Below are 25438 nucleotides of genomic sequence, written 5' to 3' on the forward strand. Positions count from 1 at the left end.
AGTCTGAATTATTGTCTGAAGGCCAAGAAAAATGCCCAGCAGATTTGTTTTCCCAAGTGGATCCTTACGGCTTTACCATACTGGTCCACTTGACTGATCTTTATTTATTTATTTAAAGTTTTAAGTTATTACAGTCGGAACAGACATGTCCGGGGGATAAGAAAGGGAAAGACGCAGACAGGAGAAGTTCAAGAAAAGGAGAGGGAAAGATTAACAGAGGGGAAGAGGGACAGTGAGAAAAGACACTACACATCTGTTAAAAGAAGAAAACAAGCAGAACGAGAACAACCTCCCCACCAGCTGAAGAGGCCCCCAGTTCCATCGATGCACCAGAGGCCCCCCGCACCAGGGTTGGGCCTCCGTGCATGCACCCACCCACAACCTCGGTGACACACCAACCAGGACCCAAGCCCCAAAGGCCCAGCCAGAGCCCCAGCCTGGAGGCAGAGCACGCCCAGAACCCCAAGTCCACTCTGGACCCACCCAGAGTTCAGCTAGACTACCAGGTCGGTAACCTTCGTCCGCCAGCACAGACCCTCCTCCAGCCCTGCTGCAGGCAACCACCAGGAAAACACCACCCAAGAGCCACAGATCCCCATTCAGTTCAGTACCACAGCCCCCAGGTTGAGTCCCCCAAGAATCCCCAGACACCCCAAGCCTGTACCTACCCCCACATCAAGCGCAATAATGAAGGCGGGAAGACTAAAATGATCTTTCAGACGGTCTCTATAATGGTTAGAATTAGGATTATTTTTATTTTTCCAGTTCATGAAGACAGTTATCTTGGCAATGCATACGTTGGTGAGAACCATGTGGGCTGTATTCATCTATGTAGTGAGGTCATCCAAGATGCCCAACAAGTGGACTAGAGCGAAGGCTGGAATCAGTGGCGGTCCTAGCCTGTTTGGCGCCCTGGGCGAACACTCCCTCTGGCCGCCCCCCACCACGATGCTGCCCTGGGCAACCGCCCGTGTTGCCCATATCAAAAACCGCTACTGGCTGGAATGTTACATTTCAGATACTTTGATAAGTCTTCACATATCCAGCACCTAACCCTCTGCACTGGTGGAAAGAACCAAACAGCGTAACTGTCAGGTTTATTGCCTTGACAGTGTGAGCAGTTGTTAGAAGACATAAAGCCCATCTTGAATATCCATTGACCTGTATAGTGCACTCTGTGTAGTATTTTGTATTGTATTTTGGTCTAAGATGACTGATAAATCCGCTTCCCATTTTGCAAAAGGATATTGATTCATCTATTTTGGAGAGTGTCCAGTATATTTTAGACAGTAATTTGGGGTTTTAAGATTAAGAAATTGTACCACACATGATTGTGTTTGTAATTCAACTTGATTAGGCTTAAACTTTTTTTATTATAAATTTAATTTGTTGATATTCTAAAAATCTTTTCTTGTTAATCCCATACTGTACAACTAGTCTGTCAAATGGAATAAAGTCCTCCTTCTAATATATATTCCAAATATTTAATTCCTTTACGACTCCAATCTGGGAGGTTAATCATATTATTTTTCTGTAGTATGTCAGTTTTGTTCCAGATAGGTGTACATTCGCATGGGATTAATGAAGACTCAGTCATTTTAAGAAACTCCCATCGTGCTGTCAGAGAAGAGCTGATGTCGACTCTTTTAAAACATACATGTAGTTTGGTGTTTGAGCTGATAAATGGTAGGTCCGAAATCTCTATATTATTGCATAGTGCCTGTTCTACATCTAGCCAGGGTGCATCTAAGAGCGATGTTTTAACCATCCCCAGTGTTGGTAAGGGTACTTTTGAAATGTCTTCCACTACAGATTACAGACTACATGCCCCAAAATGTAGTTTGTAACGTATTCCGTTAAGTTACTCTGAATACGTTGATTACTTACTATATTGTCATGCTTTTTACAACTACATGAATGTACTTTTGCTGTGTGATTTATTAATATTACTGAAGGCTACTCGCCATACCAAAACCACCTAGATTTTTAAATCCTAATATAAAATCAGTGCCAGTAGGGTGGACATTAGGTGAGGCTGCAAATTTTGCAACGATCTCATATAGAAAACTTTCAGTGTATGTTATTTCAAAATACATCATAATACATTTCTCTTCAATTGTTTTATATTATATTTAACATTTAGCAGAATAAATATGTACTCTTTGCGCCCCAGTTCTCACCTGTAATCCACCACCTACTGTGTCATTATTATTCAGAAAACTAGAGCAGTATACTACTATTTATGGCATCACGTGACAGCTCAGTCTACTGGTAACCGTGGCGCAATTAAAGACCATAAGCTAAGAGGTATTACCTTGATTCAACAGAGCTGCAATGAGCTCTCAGCCATAGGAAATACATTACTTACCTATTACATCATGTTCATTATATAACATGACAGAGGAAGAATTTTATAATGAATCAACCCCAAACTATGATCATTTTGCCACTATCAGTTGTGATGGTTGCAGTCATTCCTGCTATGAATAAACACCTAATTATGTTTGTTACATAAAATATCAAATAAAGAAACCGCAGTTATAACCTCGCTTCTGCATTTTACCTCTGTGCAGAATGTAGAACAGCGATATTTGCTTACATAATCTAAGACAGATGTCATTTGCATGTGCAGAGAGCAGCACTGTGCTCTTCCTACTTATGCACTGTCACCGTTCATTAGCATCATGCAGGTGCTGTTTCTTCACTCAGCATAGGGACAGGTCACAGCCTACTGACTTCATAATGCAGACTGTGACAGGTGAGAAATGCAGTGATGTGTGAATAGGGAAAGGTCAAAACTGCTATTAATGTGTATTCCTCAGGGTAGTGTAGCCCAGGTAAATACTATTAGTTTATTACTGTCTTATTGGTATATACACAGTTTTGAGAAATCCCTTAGGCTGTGTTTGTTCATTATGCATTAATATTTGCAAAAAAAACTTCCTTTATTTAACAGCTTATGACAGATGTTTTAAGTAGTAGAAATCCTATACTATACACTACATGCTCAGTATATTTACTATCATTCTGCGTACTTAAATACTTAGTGGTACACACACGCTACATAGTAGTATGCTCAAATCATATCACTCAGCTGCAGTTGGAGAGGCGTCACCACTGGCTCAGCCTTGTAGAATTGAGGAAAGTCATGATTAATATATGTACTTAATATATAATTCCTGGCAAAGTGAGAACATATGCTTAGCGGCCACTACATTAGGTATACGTTGCAAAGATGCCCTTTTACCTTTAGAAATGCCTTCATTCCTCACGGCACAGACTCAACAAAGTGCTGGAAACATTCCACAGAGATTTTGCTCCATATTAACATGACAGGATCTTGCCGTTGCGTAAGATTTGTCAGCTGCACATCAGTGATGCAAAGCTTCGGTTCCACCACATTCCAAAGGTGCTCTTTTGGCCTGGGATTTGGTGACTATGCAGGTCATTTATGTACAGTGAACTCACTGTCATTTTCAAGACACCAGGTTGAGATTGTTACAGCCTTGTGACATGGCACATATCAGGCTGGAACCAGCCATAAGAATGGTGTTGCACTGTTATCCAACCAATAGCCATTTGGTTGTAACGAGTGGTTATTTGAGTAAGTCATTTGAAAGGTCTTTCTTCACTATTCTGATGCTCAGCTTGAAGTTCAGAATACTAGAATAATAGATACTTTGAGTTACTCCCATACTTTGGTTAGTTAAGTATACCTCTTCAACTGCAGGTTAAACATTTTCATTGCTGTTACAGTTAGCAAGACTAATTGATATCACCATGTTTGGCAAAACCTGATTCTTAGAAATACTGTGATCACTTAAAAAATACTTTGGGTTACACTAGTTAAAGTGTAAATATTTAGTATGAATCACTTCCTCTGTGTTTAAAGCTTGAAAACTCAAGTTATAGCCAGGTCACCATTTTAAATAGGCTCACCATTCACTGTACAATACCCCACCATCCCCCAACCATCCTTTGCACCGTTTAAGAAAAGAGGAAAGAAGCATTCTTGCTTGAGGATGAGTAGGCATTCTGTGACTCACACACTACCACTGACCCGTGTGGCAACCTGATAAGCTCACACTATGTCTCAACTGGCCCTGTGGCATAATAACATGCCAGCATGCCCGCCCCAATGGGAAGCTGCCACATGATGCTCGATGACAGCCGCAGACCTTTTTTACCACGAGAAGGAATGAATGCAGTCCATACATGGGCATAGATGGAGTGTATAATGATGTGTGAGCCTGCTGAATATGCAAACACAGAGTCCGTCTGGGTCAGCGGAGTAAATCTTATTACCACATGCATGTCAGTGTATTTTAATGAATATTTCATCAAAGGGAAAGGATGCTTTTGGGTGAGAGACAGTTCTGTTACCAGTGGCAACTGGCATTTTAGAAGATGGGGGTAAAAAATGCAAAAACATGCTGTGAAGAAGAAAACTCAGGCATAATTACACACAACTATAAATGCTGATTTACTATTGTTTTAGAGCACAGAACACAATATACAGTGAAATTGTTTGTTTTTTTCTATTTAGAGACTTTTCATTTACTAACCAGGAACTCATGCATAAACCCGATTTGCATTTCTTATGGTGAGTTGCGTTATTACATAATGGTGTTAGTAATAAATGTATAGTTTGCAGCAGCAGAGTTGGTTTTTGTGATCTGTGTACTGAACAGAGCTGGCTGCAGATACAGCTGTATGTGACTCAGTTTCCTCTTCCAGCGGAGCATTGACTCAGGCAGAAATTCAACATGTTATAACCCTCATATGCTTGAAATGCAAAAAGCTACTCCAATGAAGGTTGTCTTTGAGAAAACACTTGTTGTTTGTGCAATGGGTAGCTTCTGGGTTGCATTGTTGGAGATTTAAGGTGCCCTTTAAGTTCCCAGGTATGTGTTCAGACAGAAATGACTTTGCCTTCATATGGCTTTCTGGTCACAGCTGTAGGTTTCCTCACCTGCAGGTCAAATACAAAGCAGACAGAAACATTAGGTCATCCTGTGCGTGGTACCTACTCCCAGTCTGGTTGCTTCAAGTTCATAATTCTGAATTAACTATGAAAAGTGTTTTACAGCTAAGCGGTCCTGCCAATGTATGTCCTCTGTGCAATTCATGATCTGCACTTGGAATGGACACAGGAAAATATCAGTTTTAGCAAATATCAGAAGTAGACTGAGTCAAAATCACACCTGAGTCTGTAGTCTGTAGTCTCCTGTATAGTTCATCTTATTGAGATATACTTATTTGCAATATTCTGGGTAATTTAATCCAAATTTATATGCTTACAGCATATATGACGCTACAACCAGCACCCAGTTTGCTTACCTCAACTGACCATAAATAGTAAATAAAAGAGGGAACAGTTAGGCTAAAGGCTTTTACACACCAGATGTGTAAAAATGGTGTGAATATTTTGTGTGTTAAAGATATTTTTCAGACTCACCTATGAAAGCTATCGTGATACAGCCTGAACTCTTGGACCAAACCCTGAAATTCTCCCTGATGCTGCCCTCTCACGAGAACTGGATGAACCCAGAATCTCTGTTTCAGGGCCAGCTAATCATCGCTTGATGTCAACTTGATTTTTTTGAGTGCATTTTTTCAAGAGCAAATTTTTTTGCAAAATCGCAACACTTTTGTATATGTATGTGTATGCACTACCCATTAAGTTCACATCCAAAAAATGTGGAACTTCAGTGACACTTCTGACGCTAAGACTTTACTAACCTGCTCCCGCTGCTTGATTCTTTTGTAAACAAACTCAGAAAATGGTTTTCTGTGGATGAACTGGCCATGTCCTGGTGACACCTTCAGCTGCCCATCCTCATACACCACTTTGCCTCTGGAGATGGTAATGACAGGTACCCCATGACACTCCATACCCTCAAAGATGTTGTAGTCCACAGCCTGGTGATGAGTCTTGGCAGATATTTTCCTACATAAAGATACATTGGCAGCTTTAAAAACAGTCAGTGGAGGCTTTTTATGAGCTAAACTCATTGGTCACATGTAGCCTGCGTTAGATAATTGCTGGATGCTTTCTGAATACCAAAGAAAAGGATAAAGCTATTGTGAAAACTTAATGCAGTCCATCCTCATCTGAAACTGATTGAATCAGGCCAAGATGTACTTGCAGTTGGTTCACTGTGCAGCAGTAATATAATGTATTATTCAAAACTTTTGCTCATGTGAGGCTCTTAAAGGCTCACTAAGCACATACACTAAGCTTCTTTCAGACAATAAAAAGGCACCTCAACATTTTCACTGCTGCCTATTACATTATTGTGGCATCTATCCAAAGGCTGCTGCGTGAGCACAGCCACATAATATTGCAGCATAGCCAGTATCCAGATATAAAAAAAGACTGTGCAAGCTGGAACCTGATGGGAAATATGAACAAAGAAACACAAGAGCGGCAACATTTTTCAGTTCTCAGCAAAATAAATTTAGCATAGCTGTGATGGAGTTTAGTAGCAGAAATTATTAAAGTAATTTAAATGGTGTACAATGACAATACTGCTGTTAAATGTACACATGTCGAACTTTGAAACAGATGGCCTACAGCAACAGAAGACCATATTGGGTGCCACGCCTGTGAGCTAAGGACAGGAAACTGGGGCTTTAGTTCACACGGGCTTGCCAGGTTTGATTTATAAAGAAATGATAGAATTTCTTCGTTTCTTAGTTTTTAGTTTCTGGATTAAAATGTAAAAAAGGTACACCTGTTCAACCAACAGCTGAACAGGTGTATATGATCAGCCAAACACATGAAAGTCACCCAATGTATTTATGCATGTTGACAAACGTCTGAATTTCTGATGTATACAGCATCAAATTAATGGGAGTTAATGTGAATTTGTGGCTGTATTATCACAGACAGATTCCATATAATTACTAACTCGAGCCCATTCAATCAAAAACTGAAACCAAAGTTGGAATTGACTGGACCAACAAACAAAAATATAAGAGAGAGAGAGGAGTGGGCAATCTGCAGAAAATGACTGATCACAGCAGCTTTAAGTTACAACATGTATATTTGCACAACTACGTGAAGTAAGTTGATTAGGACTGTAGAAAATCTCTTCATAATAAATGTATGAAATGCTCTGCACAGTACAAACTGATGATGTCGAACAAATAAATCACATTTGAGTGAAAGACCAAGTCAGCAGGGAACAGCAAAGTAAGTGTGACTCAGCTGCTTCCATGAAATGCACCGGATGTCTTTCTTTCTTTTTTCATTGACCCCTTTTACTCTCCATTCACAAACATGTTTCCTGTGGATTTGTGAAGCCAGACACCATGCCTAGTGTGCACTGACGAAAACAAGATGTGTCCTCATTATTCAGCTCACCCAATTATGAGAAACAAGTCAACTGAGTGAGCTTCCTAGGGATTTGGGTTTTTTTGTGGGGGGGAGGCGGTTATGCAACTGTTTGTGGCCCCTGGTCCCGGATGTTATGAAGTGACACTTGTGCTGACGGCAAATTAATTACACAGTTTCACAGATGAATTCACTGTGCAGCAATCAAATACAATGCGCTCTCATGCTTGAAAGGCATTATGACTTCCACAGACATGCGCATATGGTAAAGACACAACTTAAATGGACAACAGCTGATGTCCAGGAGTGACAGGTCTGAGAGGAAAGACAAACTGGAAAGCACGTCATAGTAACAACTGTGGAGTTTATTGGTCCTGACATAATCTTTTTTTGTTGTTTTTGTATTATTATCAGTAAATTCATTTACAGAAAATTACACTGGGGTTTAATATGCTCTTCATCAACTCACATCCACAGTGGGTTAGATCCCTGAGGGACGCAGCCCAGATCCTTCAGCAAACAGAGCGGTGCATTGCTATTTCCAGGTCATATAAGATTGTGCTACAGTACACATGATGCTGGAACGCAAACTGTCTTCGTTTGTGCTTGTGCTTCACACAACAGCTCAAATAATACAACACAATCACATGACCAGTTTTGCGATATTCTGAGCACATTCCTGAAAGCAGCCATAACGCCGTGTATTCTGCACGAAGGAAATTGGTTTAGCTCCCACATGAAATATTCGTCAGTTTCAAAATTCTTACCATGACCCATCAGCATCGTCTCACTCATGCCTTATGTAAGTGTGTTAAAATCTTTTCCTAAAAATATAAAATTACCAAACAGCAATTTAAATTTTTTTTTAATAGAGTGATGAATTTCATTCATATGTAAATTGTGTTATGCTTTAATTTGCAGCTATAGATAAGTGATGACATACACCGACTTTTGGATGGAGCATAGACGTAATCAGCTTATGTGGAGGGTTAGTGAGTGCGTTAGTGTTGACGTGGCACAGGATGAAAGATATAGCTCTTCTCTTTTTAGGTGCCTGTATCTGTCGCCTACATGCTTTACAGCTAAACTTAAAAACCTTATCTTAGTTAGTGAAGTGCCTGGCACACTTAAGACACGCTCTCAAGTGTGCCAAATGGATCAGCATCACCGTGTGATGGAGCTCTGATGGAGACAGTGGCGACGTTACCATTTTTAACATCAGGATTTGCATTCATCATGCACTTTTAAAACTTTACGTACACCAGCTGAAGGCTTTCTTTCACTGCTCGATTTCTAAAGATTTCTTCCAGACTGCTGAATGACCTGAGCTGGAGTTCTCACCTGGTCATCCTTGGGTCCCATATAACCACATCAGCATCCGAGTTCTTGGCGATTCGGCCTTTCTGCGGGTAGAAGTTGAAGATTTTTGCTGCGTTGCTGCTGGTGACAGCCACAAATCGATTCTCGTCCATTTTGCCACTATGCTGAGGGGAGAAGAAAATGCACAAAGCACCCAGTTTGAGTTAGGGGGCCACACTGGATGACAACAATACACAGAATTAGCAGACAAAAGGTCAGTGCAAGCAACTCATTTCTGCCAAAATATCATCTAATGTGTGATTTGTAAGCACTGTTGCACAAAATAAATCTTTCCAGTGGCCTTGGGGCAGCTGAGCTGATACACAGTCCCCACAACAATGGCCAGAAAATGCAGTGCTTGCAATCGTGCAGCCATCTGCAGCTCTGGGAGTTTATTGTGTGTTGCAGGAAAAAAGAAATACACATATCATCCAAATAATTGTGAGAAAAGTAGAATTATTAATATTTGATAGTAAAAACAGTAACCCAACATTAAACATCATGGCACGCCGTCATGAATGCAAATGGGCCGGTACAGAGTCAAAAATGTGTATTTGCTACTTTTTGTTATGCGAACATTAACCACATGGCATCTTTAAAACTTGTTGTCAAGAAACCGGTGCTTTAAAAAGAGCCAACTAAAAAAGTGAGTATATCCTTAGTACTAACCACTCCTTTTTCCCAGATGACAGACATTCTGTCCTCGACACCGTTCACACCGTTAGGGATCTTGGTGAAGTCGTCCTTGCCCAGGGCTTTCTGGCACACAGAGAAGGTGCAGTTGTCCGTCCCTGTCACGCTTAGATCATCACTGGCACAATGAACAGAAGGAAAATGACTGTTATGTCCAAACTGATGATGGAATAACCTAAAAAATGTATCAGTAACCTTGAGGGTCACTTTGGTCAATTCTAAATCCTCACTCCCAAAAAAGTTGCGACAGCATGTCAAATTATCAAATCTTATAAACCTTCATTTTATTCACAATAGAATATAGAAAGCTCATCAAATTTTTAAACTGAGACATTTTTACTATTTCATGGAAAATCTTAGTTCATTTTGAGCTAATTTGGAGCTAACGTATTTTGCAACTAATTAAGTTAATTGACAAAAGTCAATAATGAGACTGGGTATAGAAAGAGCATCTTAGAGAGGCTGAGTTTCTCATTAGTAAAGATGGGCAGAGGTTCACCAATCTGAAAAAAAAAAACTGTACGAATTGTGGAACAATTTGTGAATAATTTTCCTTAACATAACATTGCTAAAGCTTTGAATATTTCATCATCTACAGAAAAAAATATAACTAAAAGATTCTGAGAATCTGGAGAAATCTCAGTGCACAATCGATAAGGCTCAAAATGAATATTAGTTGTCCCTGATCTACAGGCCTTCAGACTGAATGATTTAGTCATAGGAATAGCTGCACAGCCTCAGAAACACTTCCAGAAATCACTGTTGTTAACACAGTCTGTCGTACCATTCAAAATTGCAAGTGAAAGTTCTGTCATGCAAAGATGTCATATGTGAACATGATCCTAAAATGCTAAAATCCCCACCTTCTTTAAATCCAACAGACGTGGTATTCAATGTTTGTGCTGCAAAAATGGCTCTTTGTGCCTCTATCATTTTAAAGATATTAATAAAAGTTTCTCAAAGGTCAATGTGGTTGACCTTGGATGAACAATTTGACCAAACAATGTTTGGGCTATTTTTATCACATGGAACAATGACAGATACAAACTATGTATTTTTCAAGCTGTTTAGGGTTTGGTGCTCCAACCTGAGGCCTGCTGGACCTAACTCGTCAACAGAACCTCTGATTCAGGTCCAACTAATACGCACCAAGTGGCATGCTTTTAAATTACTTCAGAAATGTTCTTTTATTAATATTTTCAAAATGATACCAGCACAAACAAAAACTGTAGCAGCAAAAAATCAGCAAAAACATAGTACACTTGATCCAGATACATTTTGTCTGATTTGGATAAATCTGTATTAGCTGATTCTGCGTGGGATCACATGGGATTCTGAACTTCTAAACTCCCATAGCCTAAAAAAATCTGTAGCTGTAGCCAAAATACAAACCGAATTGAATTTCAATTCAACTCAGTTTCATTTATATAGCACCAAATCCCAACAACAGTTGCTTCAAGGCACTTTATATAAGTAAAGACCCTACAACAATAGAAAAAGAATTCCAACCATCAGACTGTACCCTATGAGAAACCACTTGGTGAAGGTGGGAAGGAAAAACTCCCTTTTAACAGGAATAAACCTCCAGCAAACCCAGGCCCAGGGAGGGGCAGCCATCTGTCACGACTGGTTGGGGGTACGGGGAGAGAGACAGGAAAAAACACACACTGCACTGAATAAAAACCACCAGCAAGCAATATTGCTGGACTTTCAGTTCTACCTACTTAGCTAGTAGGTCCATAAGGTACCCAGGTGTGCTGGGGTCAGGTCTAAGCGGAGGACCCATGACAAAACCAGCAGCATGGGCCCAGTCTTTGTGCCAACAGTGGGTACCATCAGTGCCCAAACCGGCAGCAATTGGCTCCCCAAACACTACACGCCCTGTTCAGAAAGAAAGAAAGAAAAAACCTGTGTCAGATGTTTACTAAAACCGAGTATACTTTATCTGCTCGAGAGCAATCAGAAACCTCATGCTGAGATAAAATTCTCAGTGGCTTTATTTTTTGCCATAGCAACAAAAAACAAAATGTGCAAACACTGTATAACTCAATATTTGACTAAAACATAAAACAAAGAAAACTGAAACCAGTTTTGAAGCTCATCAGCTCTCAGCCTCACCCTCTTTAAACAGCAGGAGGGAGGAGTCCACACTCACCATCTCTGCGTGCGTTAGACACAACCTTGGCGGCAGATTTACTCATGACATGAACCACATAGAGCGGGCAGTTGACAGCATGGGCGATGGTGATAGCTCGCTGGGTGGCTTCGGCCTCCACCTCTTCTGGCCGACACAGTTCATGGCCCTCTGGTCCTGTGATGCCCATGGACAGCATCTTCTTAGCCCCCTGTCAGTTCACAGCAGGGACAACAAGTCAGGATTAAAGGTTAAAGGAGATGGAAGGTTAACACGGCACGGTGGCACTTCAAGGCAGAGACGGACTGACCAGACAGTCAGATTTATACTTGATGAATCTATATTGATTCGATTGAATTAAAATTTGCTACTATGAATAACAACATGTGAGTGCCTTACTGTAGTGCTGGAAAGACATTTAACACACTTCCAAGCAGCAATAATACAGTATTCATGTTGCTCTGAGCAACAACAGATCCACGAGTTGTTGTTGAGTATTTGCTACCCCCTGGTGGTAGTTTTTTGCCATGACACTTGAAAAAATGCTGGAAAATGCACATAAGAAATAACAGATCTTTCTCATAGTGGGGATTTTGACTGTCTGAATGTAGCTGCAGTTCTGTCTAATATTAATAGAAATTACATCGTTAATTTCCAATTCATGTCAATTCAGTGAGCCACCATGACTATTCCTATCCCTCTGAAACTTGAACACCTTAACTGGATATATGCTATTAATTATACCTATGCTTATCCTGACATAACTTGTCAAAATATCTGTGGGGAAGGTTTCTGGTGACAGATAATGACAGATTTCATCTTTTTTCCTTGGCATTGCTCCAACATCGCGTGTCACGGGGCTTTCAACCAACCTTCTTCATCTTCTTCTGTCAGGGGTAACAGCGGACCATCTGCCTCCATCCCAACATATCCCTATCCTCTTCTGTCAAATCAGTCCTCTGAATGCTTCCTTTATTACACCCATAAACCTCCTCTGAGGTCTTCCTCTTTCCCTCCTGCCTGGTAGCTCCACAAAGTTCCAGTATATCCACTATCCCTCCTCAGCGCGTGTCCAAACCATCTCAGACCTGTCTCTCTATCTTTGTCTCCAAACTGCTCAACCTGAGCTGTCCCTCTGATGTACTCGTTTCTAATCTTGTCCTTTCGGGTCACTGCCAATGAAAATCTTCAGCCCTGCACACCTCCGGCTCAACCTCGTGTCTTTTTGTTAGCTTTACCTTCTTCAAACCATAAATCATAGCAGGTCTCACTACCATCTTGTAAACCTTCCCTTTCACTCATGCTTCTGTCCTTCTGTCATAAATTATCACTGACATTAGTCTTAATCCAGCCTCGACTCTCTTCCATACTTCTCATGCCATTGCTTTGAATCACTGACCATCCATAGACTCATCTTGTCTTCACTACCACTACTCCTTGGATGTTCTCCTTTCCACCTGTCTCCCTCTCATTCACACAAATGTAATGTGTGTTGCTTCAACTAACTTTTAATACTTTTCCAGAACATACCTACTGCATGCTCACTATAGATCACAATGTTGTGTGCAAACATCATAGTCTAGACATAGACTCCTGGCTGACCTCATCTGTCAGTCTATCCATCACCACTGCAAACAAGAAGGGGCTCAGAGCCCATCCCTGACGTAATCCCACTGCCACCTTGAACCCTTCTGTCACTGCGCTTCTCACCACTATTCCCTGTCCTCATACATGTCCTGCACAACTCTCACATGCTTCTCTGCCGCTCCTGTCTTCCTCATTCAGCACCACAGTTCCTCTCTGTTCCTCACAGCCACAGTGTTTGTTATTCTTTGGACACAAAGTGAAGCTTAGCTGCCATCAGGGTGAAACATTAACTTAGCATTCCTTGTGGGCTCTGGTGTGTTTATACTCTGACACTGATTACCTGAGCTGCACTTACAAAACCTTCACTGACAGAAAATCAAAAACAGCATATAGGCTTGTGTTGTTTAGCTTTAGTATCTCACCACGCTTAGGTTGTTTCATTTCTCAAGTTAAACTCTTGATATTTTACAAAAAATAACCATATTGCTTAAGTTTGGAATGTCAAATATCAGATCTACTTTACTATTAGCAACTTTTTCCCCCCTGTACAGTATAGGCAATAAGTAGCTGTAAGAAAAAAACAAAAATTGTAGCTCATTAATACAAGCAACTTCTTTTTCAAAATCTGTTTTCATTTGTTTCGTGTGGTTCACACCAACCTCTGCAATCAAATCTCCATTCTCAGCATGAACCTGAGCTATGGCTCCGACCTCCTTACACTGAGCAAAAGCAGCATATAGCTCAGAATCCTGCAGCATAAACACATCTTTATAGGCCATAAACATCTTGAAGGAATTTACTCCTTTCTCTCTGGCCAGAGTCTCCATCTCTTTCTTGACCTAAAAAAGAAAAATGATTGTAATAAGGGAGACATGTATGGAGCTCTGGGGAAAAGGGGGCAGCAATATTTGGACTGGGCAAACCTACTTGACCTAGTGTCATTAGTTTTAGTGTCTAGACAGTAAATACTAGTAGTCTACTAAAACAAAAGGATTCACTCTCATTCACCTTGTTACTCCACCATGTGACCGCAACGTGCAACGAGTAGTCGCAGCAAACTTTGGGATCAGCCGTCTCACGCCATCGGTCATGAGCCTTCAGAAGAGACTTGCCCTTCTGGGGGATGACAAAGTCCAGGATCATTGTGGTCCCTCCTGCCAGAGCAGCCTGGTGAAATGCACACATTACCACAGAGAAGTAAGCAAATGATTAACCTGTGAAGTAGAAAATGCTGGGAAAAAAGTGATTTGAGTGTGGCTACTAGTCCAGATGTTAAAAACAATCATCTTTGTGAATGGTGCCTGAATAAACAATGATTGACAGATTTCTTATTGTCACTCCCATTAAAATAACACCTGATACAAATGTTGAGAAGTCGTGGGCATCAGCTTTACAATGACCTCTGATCTGATTTTGTCCTGCAGATTAATTCTTTGCGGGATCAAGAAGATTTGGAGCCACATAAATGAAACTGAATCAAACTGCATTGAGAAGAAGGCTAACTCTGACAACAGAGTTACCCCCACAGTTAAGAAAAACAATTTCCCAACATCTAACCAACGTCTCGAGGAGGTAGATATATCAGTGTCAAAGAATACAATCAAGAGAGGAATGGAGACATGATGGGAAGAGAAAACTGTGGAGAAGGAGAGAAACAGCTCATGATCCAAAGCACACCTCACCATCTGCCAAACATGGTGGAGGCAATATTATTGCATAGGTATGTACGGCTGCCAGTGGAACTAGTCAAAGTGTTTATTGATTTGTGTTTTTGTGACTGCTGATAGAAGCAGCAGGATGAATTCTGAAGCGTTCAGGGCTATAATCTCTGATCAGATTCAACCAAATGTTGCAAAATGGATTTGCACTTCCCACTGCTCGAGGTAAAGGAAGGGGACGTTCTTCAGTGGCTAAATCAGTCACCTGATATCAACCCAACAGAGCATACTTTTCAGTTATTAAACACAAAACTGAAGGTAGAGAGAGACACACAAACAACCGAACTTGACTGCAGTAAAGGCCTGGCAGAGCATCTCAAGAGAGGAAACACAGCATTCAGTGATTTCCACAGCTTCTAGACTTCAGGCAGTCACTGACTTTAGGATTTTCATCCAAGTATTCAAAACAACTTAATATATGAAATTATTTTTGTTTGTCCAATTATTTTTGAGCTTCTAAAAGTGTCTGTCTATGTATTTTCCTTCCCAAAAAATTATGCAATATTTTGCTTAAATTCCCTGAATTAAAGCTGTTGTCAAATACTTATGACGCAAAACTGCATACTGATGCTATTTTAAGACAGAGGTGATTCTCAAGTCGCTGTAGTGTTTTATTCATATTTTATCCAATATTCATTTGATTCTACTCTCAAATTCCAAATTCAGCTTTTGATTAAAAAAGAAAAATAGGACTTGCATCCATCGCATGCACTTCCACTTCCACTCATAATAGGTGAAGGTGATTACTCTTACTACCAGCTTTTTTGATTTGCTAAACATAGCCAAACATATCTTGCCAAGCAACATGAAATTAATATGACAGATTCATTTTAAATGAAACTCTACTTTGGTTCCAATATGGAAGTCGTCCACAGCTCTGGTTCCCATGAACGCCAGTTCCATGTGCGTGTGCGTGTCGATGCCACCGGGGATCACCAGTTTATCGGTGGCATCAATGACTCGCACTCTTTTTGGAATCTGAAGATTCAGTCCAACCTCAACTATTTTCCCATTTTCGATGTAAACGTCGCCGATCACGGAGCAGTCCTCGTTCACAACTTTGCCTCCTTTAATCAGGATCCCGCTGGGCTCTTCCATTCCTGCTCCGCGCAACTCAGAGTGTTAGGACTGCGTAAGGACACAATTTGCGCAAACTGAACCGATCTCTGCGCTCTGACACTGAGATCGTCTGTGTGCAGTGGAACCCAGAAGCTGTGCCAAAGAAGCTACGCAGGTCAACTCCAAAGTTCATATGAGATGTCAAAGGACAGAAACGCCCCAGGTCAGTAACCCAAAAAGATTTGGCCTTCCTAATAATGATTTACACTAACTCGGTATGCATAAGAATGTGGAGAATATCATAGAAGTCTTGGATGGACTGACTCACTGTGTGCCAAAACTGAGCCGATGTCTTTAATAACTAATAAATAAGTAACTGTTCCATATGTAAAATATTGAAATGTGTAGCATAAATTTTCTCATAGTGAAAAGCTGAGAAAATCACTAAAACGGTTATTTTTTCTGAATTGTTATTAATCAGTTCAGTTTAATCAATTTTGTGTCAGTAAACGTAATTAAATCATACGTTCAGTTCACAGATTAATTTCCTTTTGCTTGCAGAAATAATGAAACTGTAAGGCACAGTCTCAGGGGCCCTCAGGAAGGAAATCTAGCTGCACTCTGAATATGATATTGTATATCAGTTATTTCCAGTAACGGAATACTGTTGTTGCCTTGCACTCATGAAGACGTCATAAATTGATATAATACTTATCTAAACTCTATATTTGCAGAAAAAGCCCTGCATAGAAACATATGAGATGATTTAGACCATTGTATTTTAACTTTCACAGTCAAAATTTACTGAGTATTTGGGTAGAAATTTGGAATCCGTCACTATGATAGTCCTTTTATATTAGGATTCTATGTATCTATGAAACCTTTTCAGATATTAAACCTAAAGTTTGATTTCGAAAGCCAAAAATCTACTTCATTTCCATCTCCTCACTAATTTATAACTACACTTGATTCAGAAACAGAAAAGGAAAACAGATTCCTGTAGAAGGAACAAATTCTAGAGTAACGTTTCATCAAATCACCAAACACACTGTGGTCACTGACATTATAGTGCTTTAAAAAAATATATGTTTCAAGGTATCATGGGGAAAAGTGTACTTTTTGTGGTTCCATTATCTCAGAGATCAATGCCCTTTACATCGCACACATTACTATTGCCAAAATTTTCCAAGATACTCAAGCAGCTGAATAGAAATATTAGTTACCTCATATTGTAAAAACTGTGAGATGTGTATGAGTGGCGTCTTTTTCTAGAAAGATCCCGTGTAAAGCAACGGCACTGTTTACTTAGACATAGTAGATGTACAATCTCAAGTCTTTGCACTTTACAAAACATTTCTGAATATGAAAATATTATTTTAGTGTTTAGTGTTTGTAGTTTTGTGTTATACTGTACAAGCTTCCTTTAAGCAAACAAAAAGCAAACCCATGAAAACCTAATTAAGGATGTTTGTTTCCCTGACACAATATTCAAGGGAAATGTAGTTTTAAAGCAGTTGTGGACTACAAACATGGAGTTTAAGGATCTGAGAAACATACAGAGAATTCAAAACAAATATACAATAAAAATGTATAAATATTATCATGTCTTATAATACCACAGTTTGTAAATATGAATACATATTTTAAAAAAAATAACACCGCATTACAAAAGATCATATATCAAGAAATGTTGAACAGTCCACTGGCAAAAGTTCATTTTTCACTTCCTGCTACCAGAAAAAGAGACTTCAGCTTCAGTATTAAAAGCAAGTATGTCACCTCTGTTTCTAGATAACTGTTTGAAGGCACACATTTTGACTTGTGGAAACAGTGGCAGCAACACATATATTAAATCAGTATTAGTGGAACACCTGAAGAGCATATCCTTTGGAAGAGCGTGGTCATTTGCTAAGAAAGCCTTTGACTTCCACCACCAATAAATAAACACATCTGTTGGAACTGTTTATATTTAATATAAAGGAAAAAAACCCAAACACAGCAGGCTGCTGATAATGCCGTGATATCCCTAGAGCATGCAACTGCCTCTCTTTCATGAAGAGTTGTTAGCCACCGGGAGAGATTAATATTTTACTGCAGTGGATTGGTTGTCTTCGCCGCATCAGTCCAGACAACTTTTTCCCATCCATTAGTGTATTACGAAAACAAGACACATCGGAGAGACAAAGATGCATGCACTGGCGAGATAAGAGCACGCACAAGGCTTAGGAACACCTAACCTTCACAGTTGCAATAAACAATAACATGTGACTTAAGAGGATTTACATAAGATGAGAGGAGTAATCAGAGGGAGTGAAAAAGCAATGAGGCAGCAATGGCATCTCCTCAAAAGTCTCTGTGTTGCTGAATGAGGGAAGTTGCCATTCTGCTGGATTTAGAGCAAGGCTGTTGTTATCATTTTATTTCCTCCACCGGCACTACAAACCAACACAGATGTCACTTTCTTTTATGACTGAATTGAAATTCAGCGAGCGCGGCTTTGAGTGTTGACATGGTAAAAACTCTGGCATTAGAAGGGCATAGCATGCACAAAAAAGTGACATAAGATAATGCTCAGGCAGATTATCAGTGCTCTCCGCTCAGGCAGCGAGAGGCTTGTTTACTGCGTTTGTAGCACAAATCCACATATCTCATTGCAGCTACAGCAAATGTGCGTTAAAGATACTGCAGATGTGAGGAAGAAGAAAAGAAGATCACGCAGCGGTTAGACTGGAATTTCTGTAAATGATTTATTGAATTTCTGCTGAATAATCACAGTAGATTTTAATGCAAAGGAAATGAAAATCGTCTCCTTGCTTATCTAAAATCATTTTATTTAAATCTGCCAGACTTTTATTTGTAGTTTTGCTGTTAACTTAAATGCATTTCTAAGAGGTAGTTTGTCAAACAAAATCAGAGTTGCTAAGTGGAGCTACGTGAAAGACCTGCTTTACTGTGCTTCAGTTTTTATTGGGCTTTACCCGGTAGAAACAACCCTCCCAAAGTGGAAGCTTTCAGGTTCATGCGGCCTTCCATGTTTTTAGAGCTTCCATCTTCAGGAAGATGATCATTAAAAATCCCAGCAGAAGAAACAGCACACCGTCTCTTGTTACTGCCACCATGTCCATGCTCCAGTACTGTAACACACCTGCAAAGTAAATAAAGAAAACACAGATAATCAGTGCGCAGCATCCCCACCCATGTCCTGTAATTTATATCACCTCCTCTCTTATATGGGATACGCTGAAATGGATCATGCTAAAGAAGAGGGTGCATCCCACTGATGACTAACCCACTCATCCATCAGCGTGCTACTACAGTTTTTAAACGTAACCACTACTTGGCATTTTTGATTCAACAGAAATGTAGCATAACCATCTGCACACTTTCATTCACAACACAGGCTGTGCATAAGTTTCACCCTCTGCGAGTCCTTTCACGCCTTGCACACAGTAACCAACAACACTCGCGTGCTGCTTGTAATCAATTTATAGCCACAGCATTATTGTTTCAAGTGTTTTTCTCTATAGCCGATACACTGTATTTGTAACAGTTTCATTGGAATACACATTTCAATAACCCTGCTCTTATTTTTAAATTAAATAATGTATTATATTTGAAAATTCATAACCAGTAATTAACACGATTCTGCTTCTGACTCTGGATATTCATGCAAACAAGCAAATGGCCCAGAATTGCATTTCCACTAATTGCAGCCCAGATGGCAGTGTTCTCCTCAGGTTGCAATGAAAACGTGACCTGATGTTCTGACTGCTCAAATCTTTTATGGTACAATTAAAAAAAATGCTCAACACAATTATGTGATATGTTGGAACAAAAATAATATACATTTGTACGCAAAGCAGATATTTATATTATCTGAGAGTAGGCAGTGGTTTAAAGAAAAACATTTATGCAATTCCAGGTGCAGGGACATTTTGGAAATATCTGTCCTTTTTTATTTGCTGCCTCTGTGTAAAAATGTGGATCATGAATGTGCAGCTGAGTTGTGCTGACAATTTTTTTAAAAAAGAAACAAATTTTTAAAAAAAATAGCAGATGCATTACAAATATTGAATTATACATTTAGTGGTAATTTGGAGCCTTAAATTATTATTATTATTTTTTAAATCCATGTAAGAAGGCTTCAAATGTGACATTAAGTGAAGTCAGATTCCCTGACACGTTGCCTGCAAAGACACTAGGAAGTCTGCAGCTACTTCAAAACATTTGTCAGTCACAATGTTGGAGCTCAAGCATCACAAGGCAGCTGTTAAGCAGACTCTAAAAATGTTAAGCTTCCAACAATGGGAGGCAGAAAATGTGAAGGGAAACAATTAAATTACGCCTTGCATGAAGTTTGCTTTTCATTTTGTGAGGCAAATTTAGTGCCATGGTTAATCACTATGCTGTTGAACACGATTTGCAAAAATATTCAAGAGCTTTATGTGCCTCAGTGCCCCTTCTGTATTGAAAAATAATGGGCCTCTATCCAATTAAAAACTGCATTAAATCTCTAAAGTATTACATGCACTTTACTGGTATCTCTCTGATTAGGCTTTTCTGCATGTGCAGATGCTGACAGCACACTGAGAAAGGGAGCTCTGACTGACTGCTCCCTTTTAAATCTAGTTCAGGAGCCCAGGATTTTTTCTGGATAATGAAGGTGTGTGCATGCATGAAAAATGTGCAATGAAAAAAAAAAGAGATATTTTTGCATCAAAATCACCAATCTGTAAGAAATTCTCTCTGAAGGCTCATCATTTTAAACATAAAACACGTGTACACACACAGAAAAATCACATTAACAGAAAATGAAAATCATTCAATCTCACTGTCAACATTTCATCTTTCTCTATTTAAACTGCGCTGTCAAATTATTCGGTTTTGGGTTTTTGTGGACATTTTACCAAAAACAATATGATATCTGAACAAAAACCTCCATGAATGAGGATGAGGATGAATGCTCCTCATCTCAGTAATATCTTTTGGATTTGTTTGCATTCATCGCAGCCCTTCTGTTTTGATCCTCCCATCGATAGGCAGTGATTCATAGTTTTGCAACGGAGGCACCAGTCCAACACGTGAATGGGTGATTTATGTGGCCATCTGTTTTGTTTCGATCATAATTTGATCATCTCTTTTTGTGGGGATGACTTTCCATGTCAAGACTCATTTTGCTCTGCTCTCAAAACTCACACTTACACTACGGGCTGCGCATGTGCACGTGTGCACGCCCGCGCACATGCGCAGCAAACTTTGGAATAATTGAGCCACCCCTCAAAGCAACTGCAGCACATTTACACCCTCATCCTTTAAAAAAAAAAAAAAACTGACCAAATTATGATTACAAGTAACAAGTAGGAGAGTTGTACAACCGACTCACTCCCACTATCTATTTATGTTAATTAAAAGATTTGCAACTACATGTGTCTGCAGATAATCAAAATGTCTTCTGCAGCAGCACTCCCAGATGCATCGGCACTCCAGAGCTCATTTGCTTGCTGCGATCTCATGTTTGTTTAGAATTAATCAATCTACCCACAATTGAGTTAATTAATTAGTGTTTTAATGCTACTCTTTATAATTGCAGTCAGATGAGTCTGCAGACAAAGCAATCACATTAATGCAAATACAACAGATAATTGTTATCCAAACTTCCTCGGCAGCAGCAGCAGCAGTAGCAGCAGCAGTAGCAGGGGGTGAGAGCTCTTACTGTACTGTAGAGCTCATTCTGTTAAAGCACTAGATGGCACCATTGAGCAGAGTTTCTCCTCTGGTCCTCTTGTCACATCCTTGATATTGTTCAATTAGCTGTTCTATACTGTCCTCACTGAGTGGGTGCACATATGCATTGAGGGATAGATGACACGAGGCTACCCGTGATAGCCTCGCTCACAGATGAATGCCTATCAAAGTGCCGCAGCAGCGAAACGAGAGGTCAACCTCTCCAACTCGTGCAAACGCGTGCTGTTTAAAAAAAAAAAGAGAGGAGAAAAAAGGGGCATTCTGCATGTATCTAGTGCAAATCACAGGGAACATTTTGTGCATGCCTCCCTGCCCCCTGATAATGTTTCATTTGAGTTTTCACAAGAGGTATCAACAGCATGACCTTAGAGGCTTCTTTCACTAAATGTCAGAGGCTGTGTTCTTTTCAGGAACATTTTCCACAAAGGTTACTCAGTGTGCTGCGAGCACCCATTCCACTGCATCTATGTGGGAATGAAGACATTAGCTGCTTCGTGCACACAGGTTTGTATCACTGCTGGACACAGGAGGGTAAAAATAACGGAGTGAATAATGCATGCTGTCAGTGTCTGGTTTGCCTCGTTGAAGTAGCCAGTTTCAAGCGACGGAGGAGAAGTTTCGCTTTTTGTTTGCATTGTTACCCCTCAGAACTTTTCCATCATTCAAATTTTATTCACCGCATCTTCATCATCATTATCGTCGCCATCATCACCATCATTAACCGCAGCTCATTTCTGCATTGCATGGGCTTTGTAGAGTACATTCTTGTTTACCCAGTTCCTGGTGTTTTTCAGGAATATGCTTGTATCATTCGGCAGCCTCTCAGCGAGAGCCATTATTCCCTCATCTCTTTAGTTTATCTCCTCTGATGATCTGCTCAGATAGATATGACAGCTGAATAAATATGCAAACGTTAGTGTGCAGCTCCACACTTCGCCACAGAATTTCTATTATGTTCTCAGATTTTAGAGACGAACACTATATAACAATGGGACTCTTTGGGGGATTTGGATGAATGGGTTATATTTTTTTTTTCCTCCTTTATCATCTTCTGATAAACTGCGGCTATCAGCGGAAAAAATCGAGACACTCCTCACTCATCCTCACTTTGGACTAATTAAAAATCTCTTTTCACAAATCTGCTGTTGATAATTTCTGAAGAGATCTTTGAATGTCAGAGAATAAAACGGGATTCATAAAATCACACTTTCATTAATTAACTTTCAGTCAGTGGTGTCATGTCTCTCTGCTGTGTCCTTCAAAAAAAAAAGAAAAGAAAAAAGAATCTGCTCCAAAATAAAGACCAAGTGAACGCGTCACTCATGTTTTCATTGCCCTGACCTAATTCCAAGGGAGGTTTTGGAGGAACTGAATGGATTAGTGCCCACTGTCAAATAAGATCATTAGTAAAACGTGACATTCAAAAATAAGAAACAGCATTTCTTTTGAAATTTTATTGCAACTGACCACAGGTTTTATTCCCTCGCTTACGTGTATTTTTTAATACTTTTCAATTTAATCCAAAGAAAAAGAGGGATTTTTTTTTCAATTATAACATAAAAATGTAAAAATATATGTACATTTTCATTCAAAACTCCCTTCAGAAACACAGCCTGCATCGGCGGTGCACTGCTGGACTTGTGGGGCATATGTTGCCTTTTTATAGCATACTGGTGACTGTCTCAGCCCTAATTCTTTGGGCTTTCGCCTGGCCCCCAGCTCCCAGCATGCTTTGAAACATGTAAGTCTCCTTTCAATCAGTTTTTTGAGCATGGCATCGATATTGGCTACATTTGTGGCAGAGGAGGAGGAGGAGGCGCTTTGGCAGCTCTGTTTGAAAAAGAATTGCCATGGGAGGGGTCGACTTGACCCAGCTTTAATGCAAAACTGAAAAGGAGAGAGGAAACAACAACCAGAGAGAGAGAGAGAGGGAGAAAAAAAGGCTACTATATTTAACCAAATCTGCAGCTTAGTCGGAAAACACAGGATAATGATATCCTCTTAACACTCCTTGCTGCAGAATTACAGCCCTCACGGTAGCAGGGGCCAAGATTCAAGACTAGAGAGAAGACGCAGTTATTACAGCGCAATCATTATGTTGTGACTGTGTTCCTGGCCTCGTTCACCTTGCTTGGTCAAAAGATCAACACTACAAAATTAGCAATTAACGAAGCAACTGATTCTTTCCTCAGAAAAGGGCGCAGTAGCCTAACATCCTAAATAACCACTTGTAAATGTGATGGTTTTCCTGCTGGGTTGCTTGTTCTAGGAGATTTTTTTTTTCTTTTTCTCTTCAGTAGTTTTCACTGCTCAATTAGATTTCTTCTAGCTTACTGAAGCAACAGTAACACCGCTCCCTCCACAGGAGCTGTAACTTTGGAGGGAGGTGCCTACACACAGCTGCTCTTTCTTCATATATTATATACTCTAAAAATAGAGACATCCTCCTTGACAGGTTTCTTGTTGTTTTTGCAAAATCTTAATTAGCGATTAGTTAGAATAATTCTCAAACTGCTTCTCCTTTTTTTTCCATCCCCCCTCAGTGGAGGATGGTTTGTTATTTTAATTAAGCAGAGGTCAGATTTATTAACTCAGCAGGAGTGTGTTGAGTGAAACTGTGGAAATCAGCAACAATCTTTTTCTCCACACACCGATGCTCATTTCATGTCTCCTTCCCTTTTCTCCAAACTGCGAAACAAGGCAGGAAGAGGAGAAAGGGGAGTTTTTGTTTTATCTTATGTTGCTCACTGATTCCTTTTGATTACCTTTTTTTGATGCTGCCCCCCCCCCCCCCTCCACCTCCGTCTGTTCTTCCCAGTGGTTAGATGATGATACAGCTCAAACCAGACCCCTCGGTGGGAGCATCCACTGGGCTTAGAGGTTGGGTGTGGTACAGGAAGGAAAGTTGAAAACGATGAGAAGGAAAGAGATAAAATTGTGTGAAAGAAATGGGGGGGAAAAATAGAAGTGGGCTCTGAAAGAGAAGGGAAAAAAGATAGGATAATTAAAGAAGAGCGAGAGAGGAAGTTTCATGCAGCTCACGCAGAAAAAGAGCTGATCAGACTATAAATCAAAATGTCTCTGTTATATCTCCGTTCAGATCTTTTGACAGTATATTACTTGTTTTCCTCGTGCATCTTGGCAGCTGGCGTCACATCAAGCGGATAGATGTACAGTAAATAAAGATTTTCAATCTTCTCTTATGGTGAAATCTAAAAAAAAAAATGTTGCAGAGCCAGTCGATTTCATTCAGTGCTTTGCCCGCAAAAACTTTCACCAAAAGGAGGGCTTTGTTCTTGCAGATGGCTTCATTCTGGGCAAACTCAGATTTAAAAATACGATGCATGGGAGACAGAGTATAAGGAAAAGAGTGGCTTGATTTTTATTTGACTTTTTTAACAGTGACTCAGTTAATATGTAAATACAGAGAGCTGAATGCAAATTTCAAGAGCACAGAACAGGGTTCAATCTTGGGTTTTATTTGTTAGAAATCTCTCCAGGGAAAGATTGCAAAGTGTTGTACATTCTGTCTGTGGCCACAAGGCAATTACTGCCAGAAAGCTTTTGACTCCTCTTGATTATGTGATGCCTTTCAAAAAATTACACAGATTTCAAATCACATGCTGAGCATACCTCGGCTGTAGTTGGGAGCCTCAGAAGAAAATCCTGACATTCATATGCGCTACCCCCGAGCCCCCTGTATCTAATGCAGGCTTTATATTGTCTGTGGGGGTGATGAAAGAAAAATCGAAGGGGGTGCTACTTCCACTCCCTGGTCAGCACTGCAAAAAATGTCCTACTCAA

General features: G+C 40.0%; 1 protein-coding gene across 1 annotated transcript; it reads right to left on the reverse strand.

Annotated features, from left to right (window-relative positions):
* Positions 1 to 4296: 4296 nt before the first annotated feature.
* dpys (dihydropyrimidinase) lies at positions 4297 to 16039 on the reverse strand. Its single transcript, XM_085473454.1, has 9 exons — positions 15677 to 16039; positions 14121 to 14279; positions 13772 to 13951; positions 11547 to 11736; positions 11116 to 11272; positions 9368 to 9509; positions 8681 to 8823; positions 5743 to 5950; positions 4297 to 4972 (listed from the first exon to the last, which is right to left on the reverse strand). Exons 1-9 carry the CDS (start codon positions 15926 to 15928, stop codon positions 4913 to 4915), a joined length of 1491 nt encoding a protein of 496 aa, XP_085329580.1. The 5' UTR covers positions 15929 to 16039; the 3' UTR covers positions 4297 to 4912.
* Positions 16040 to 25438: the final 9399 nt, after the last annotated feature.

This window comes from Copadichromis virginalis, linkage group LG11 (assembly GCF_057382275.1).
Source record: "Copadichromis virginalis isolate Kocher_CV1m ecotype Utaka linkage group LG11, C_Virginalis_male_GT1.1, whole genome shotgun sequence".
Classification (NCBI taxonomy): Eukaryota; Metazoa; Chordata; class Actinopteri; order Cichliformes; family Cichlidae; genus Copadichromis; species Copadichromis virginalis.

What these genes read in the sequence shown, in the direction of transcription:
- dpys (XM_085473454.1), bottom strand. Translation starts at nt 15,928, where the DNA reads ATGGAAGAGCCCAGCGGGATCCTGATTAAAGGAGGCAAAGTTGTGAAC. An exon ending in ACTTCCATATTGGAACCAAA is followed by an intron (nt 14,280 to 15,676) that starts GTAGAGTTTCAT and finishes GCATTTCACCAG; the next exon opens with GCTGCTCTGGCAGGAGGGAC. An exon ending in TCATCTGGGAAAAAGGAGTG is followed by an intron (nt 8,824 to 9,367) that starts GTTAGTACTAAG and finishes TTCTCCCCTCAG; the next exon opens with CATAGTGGCAAAATGGACGA.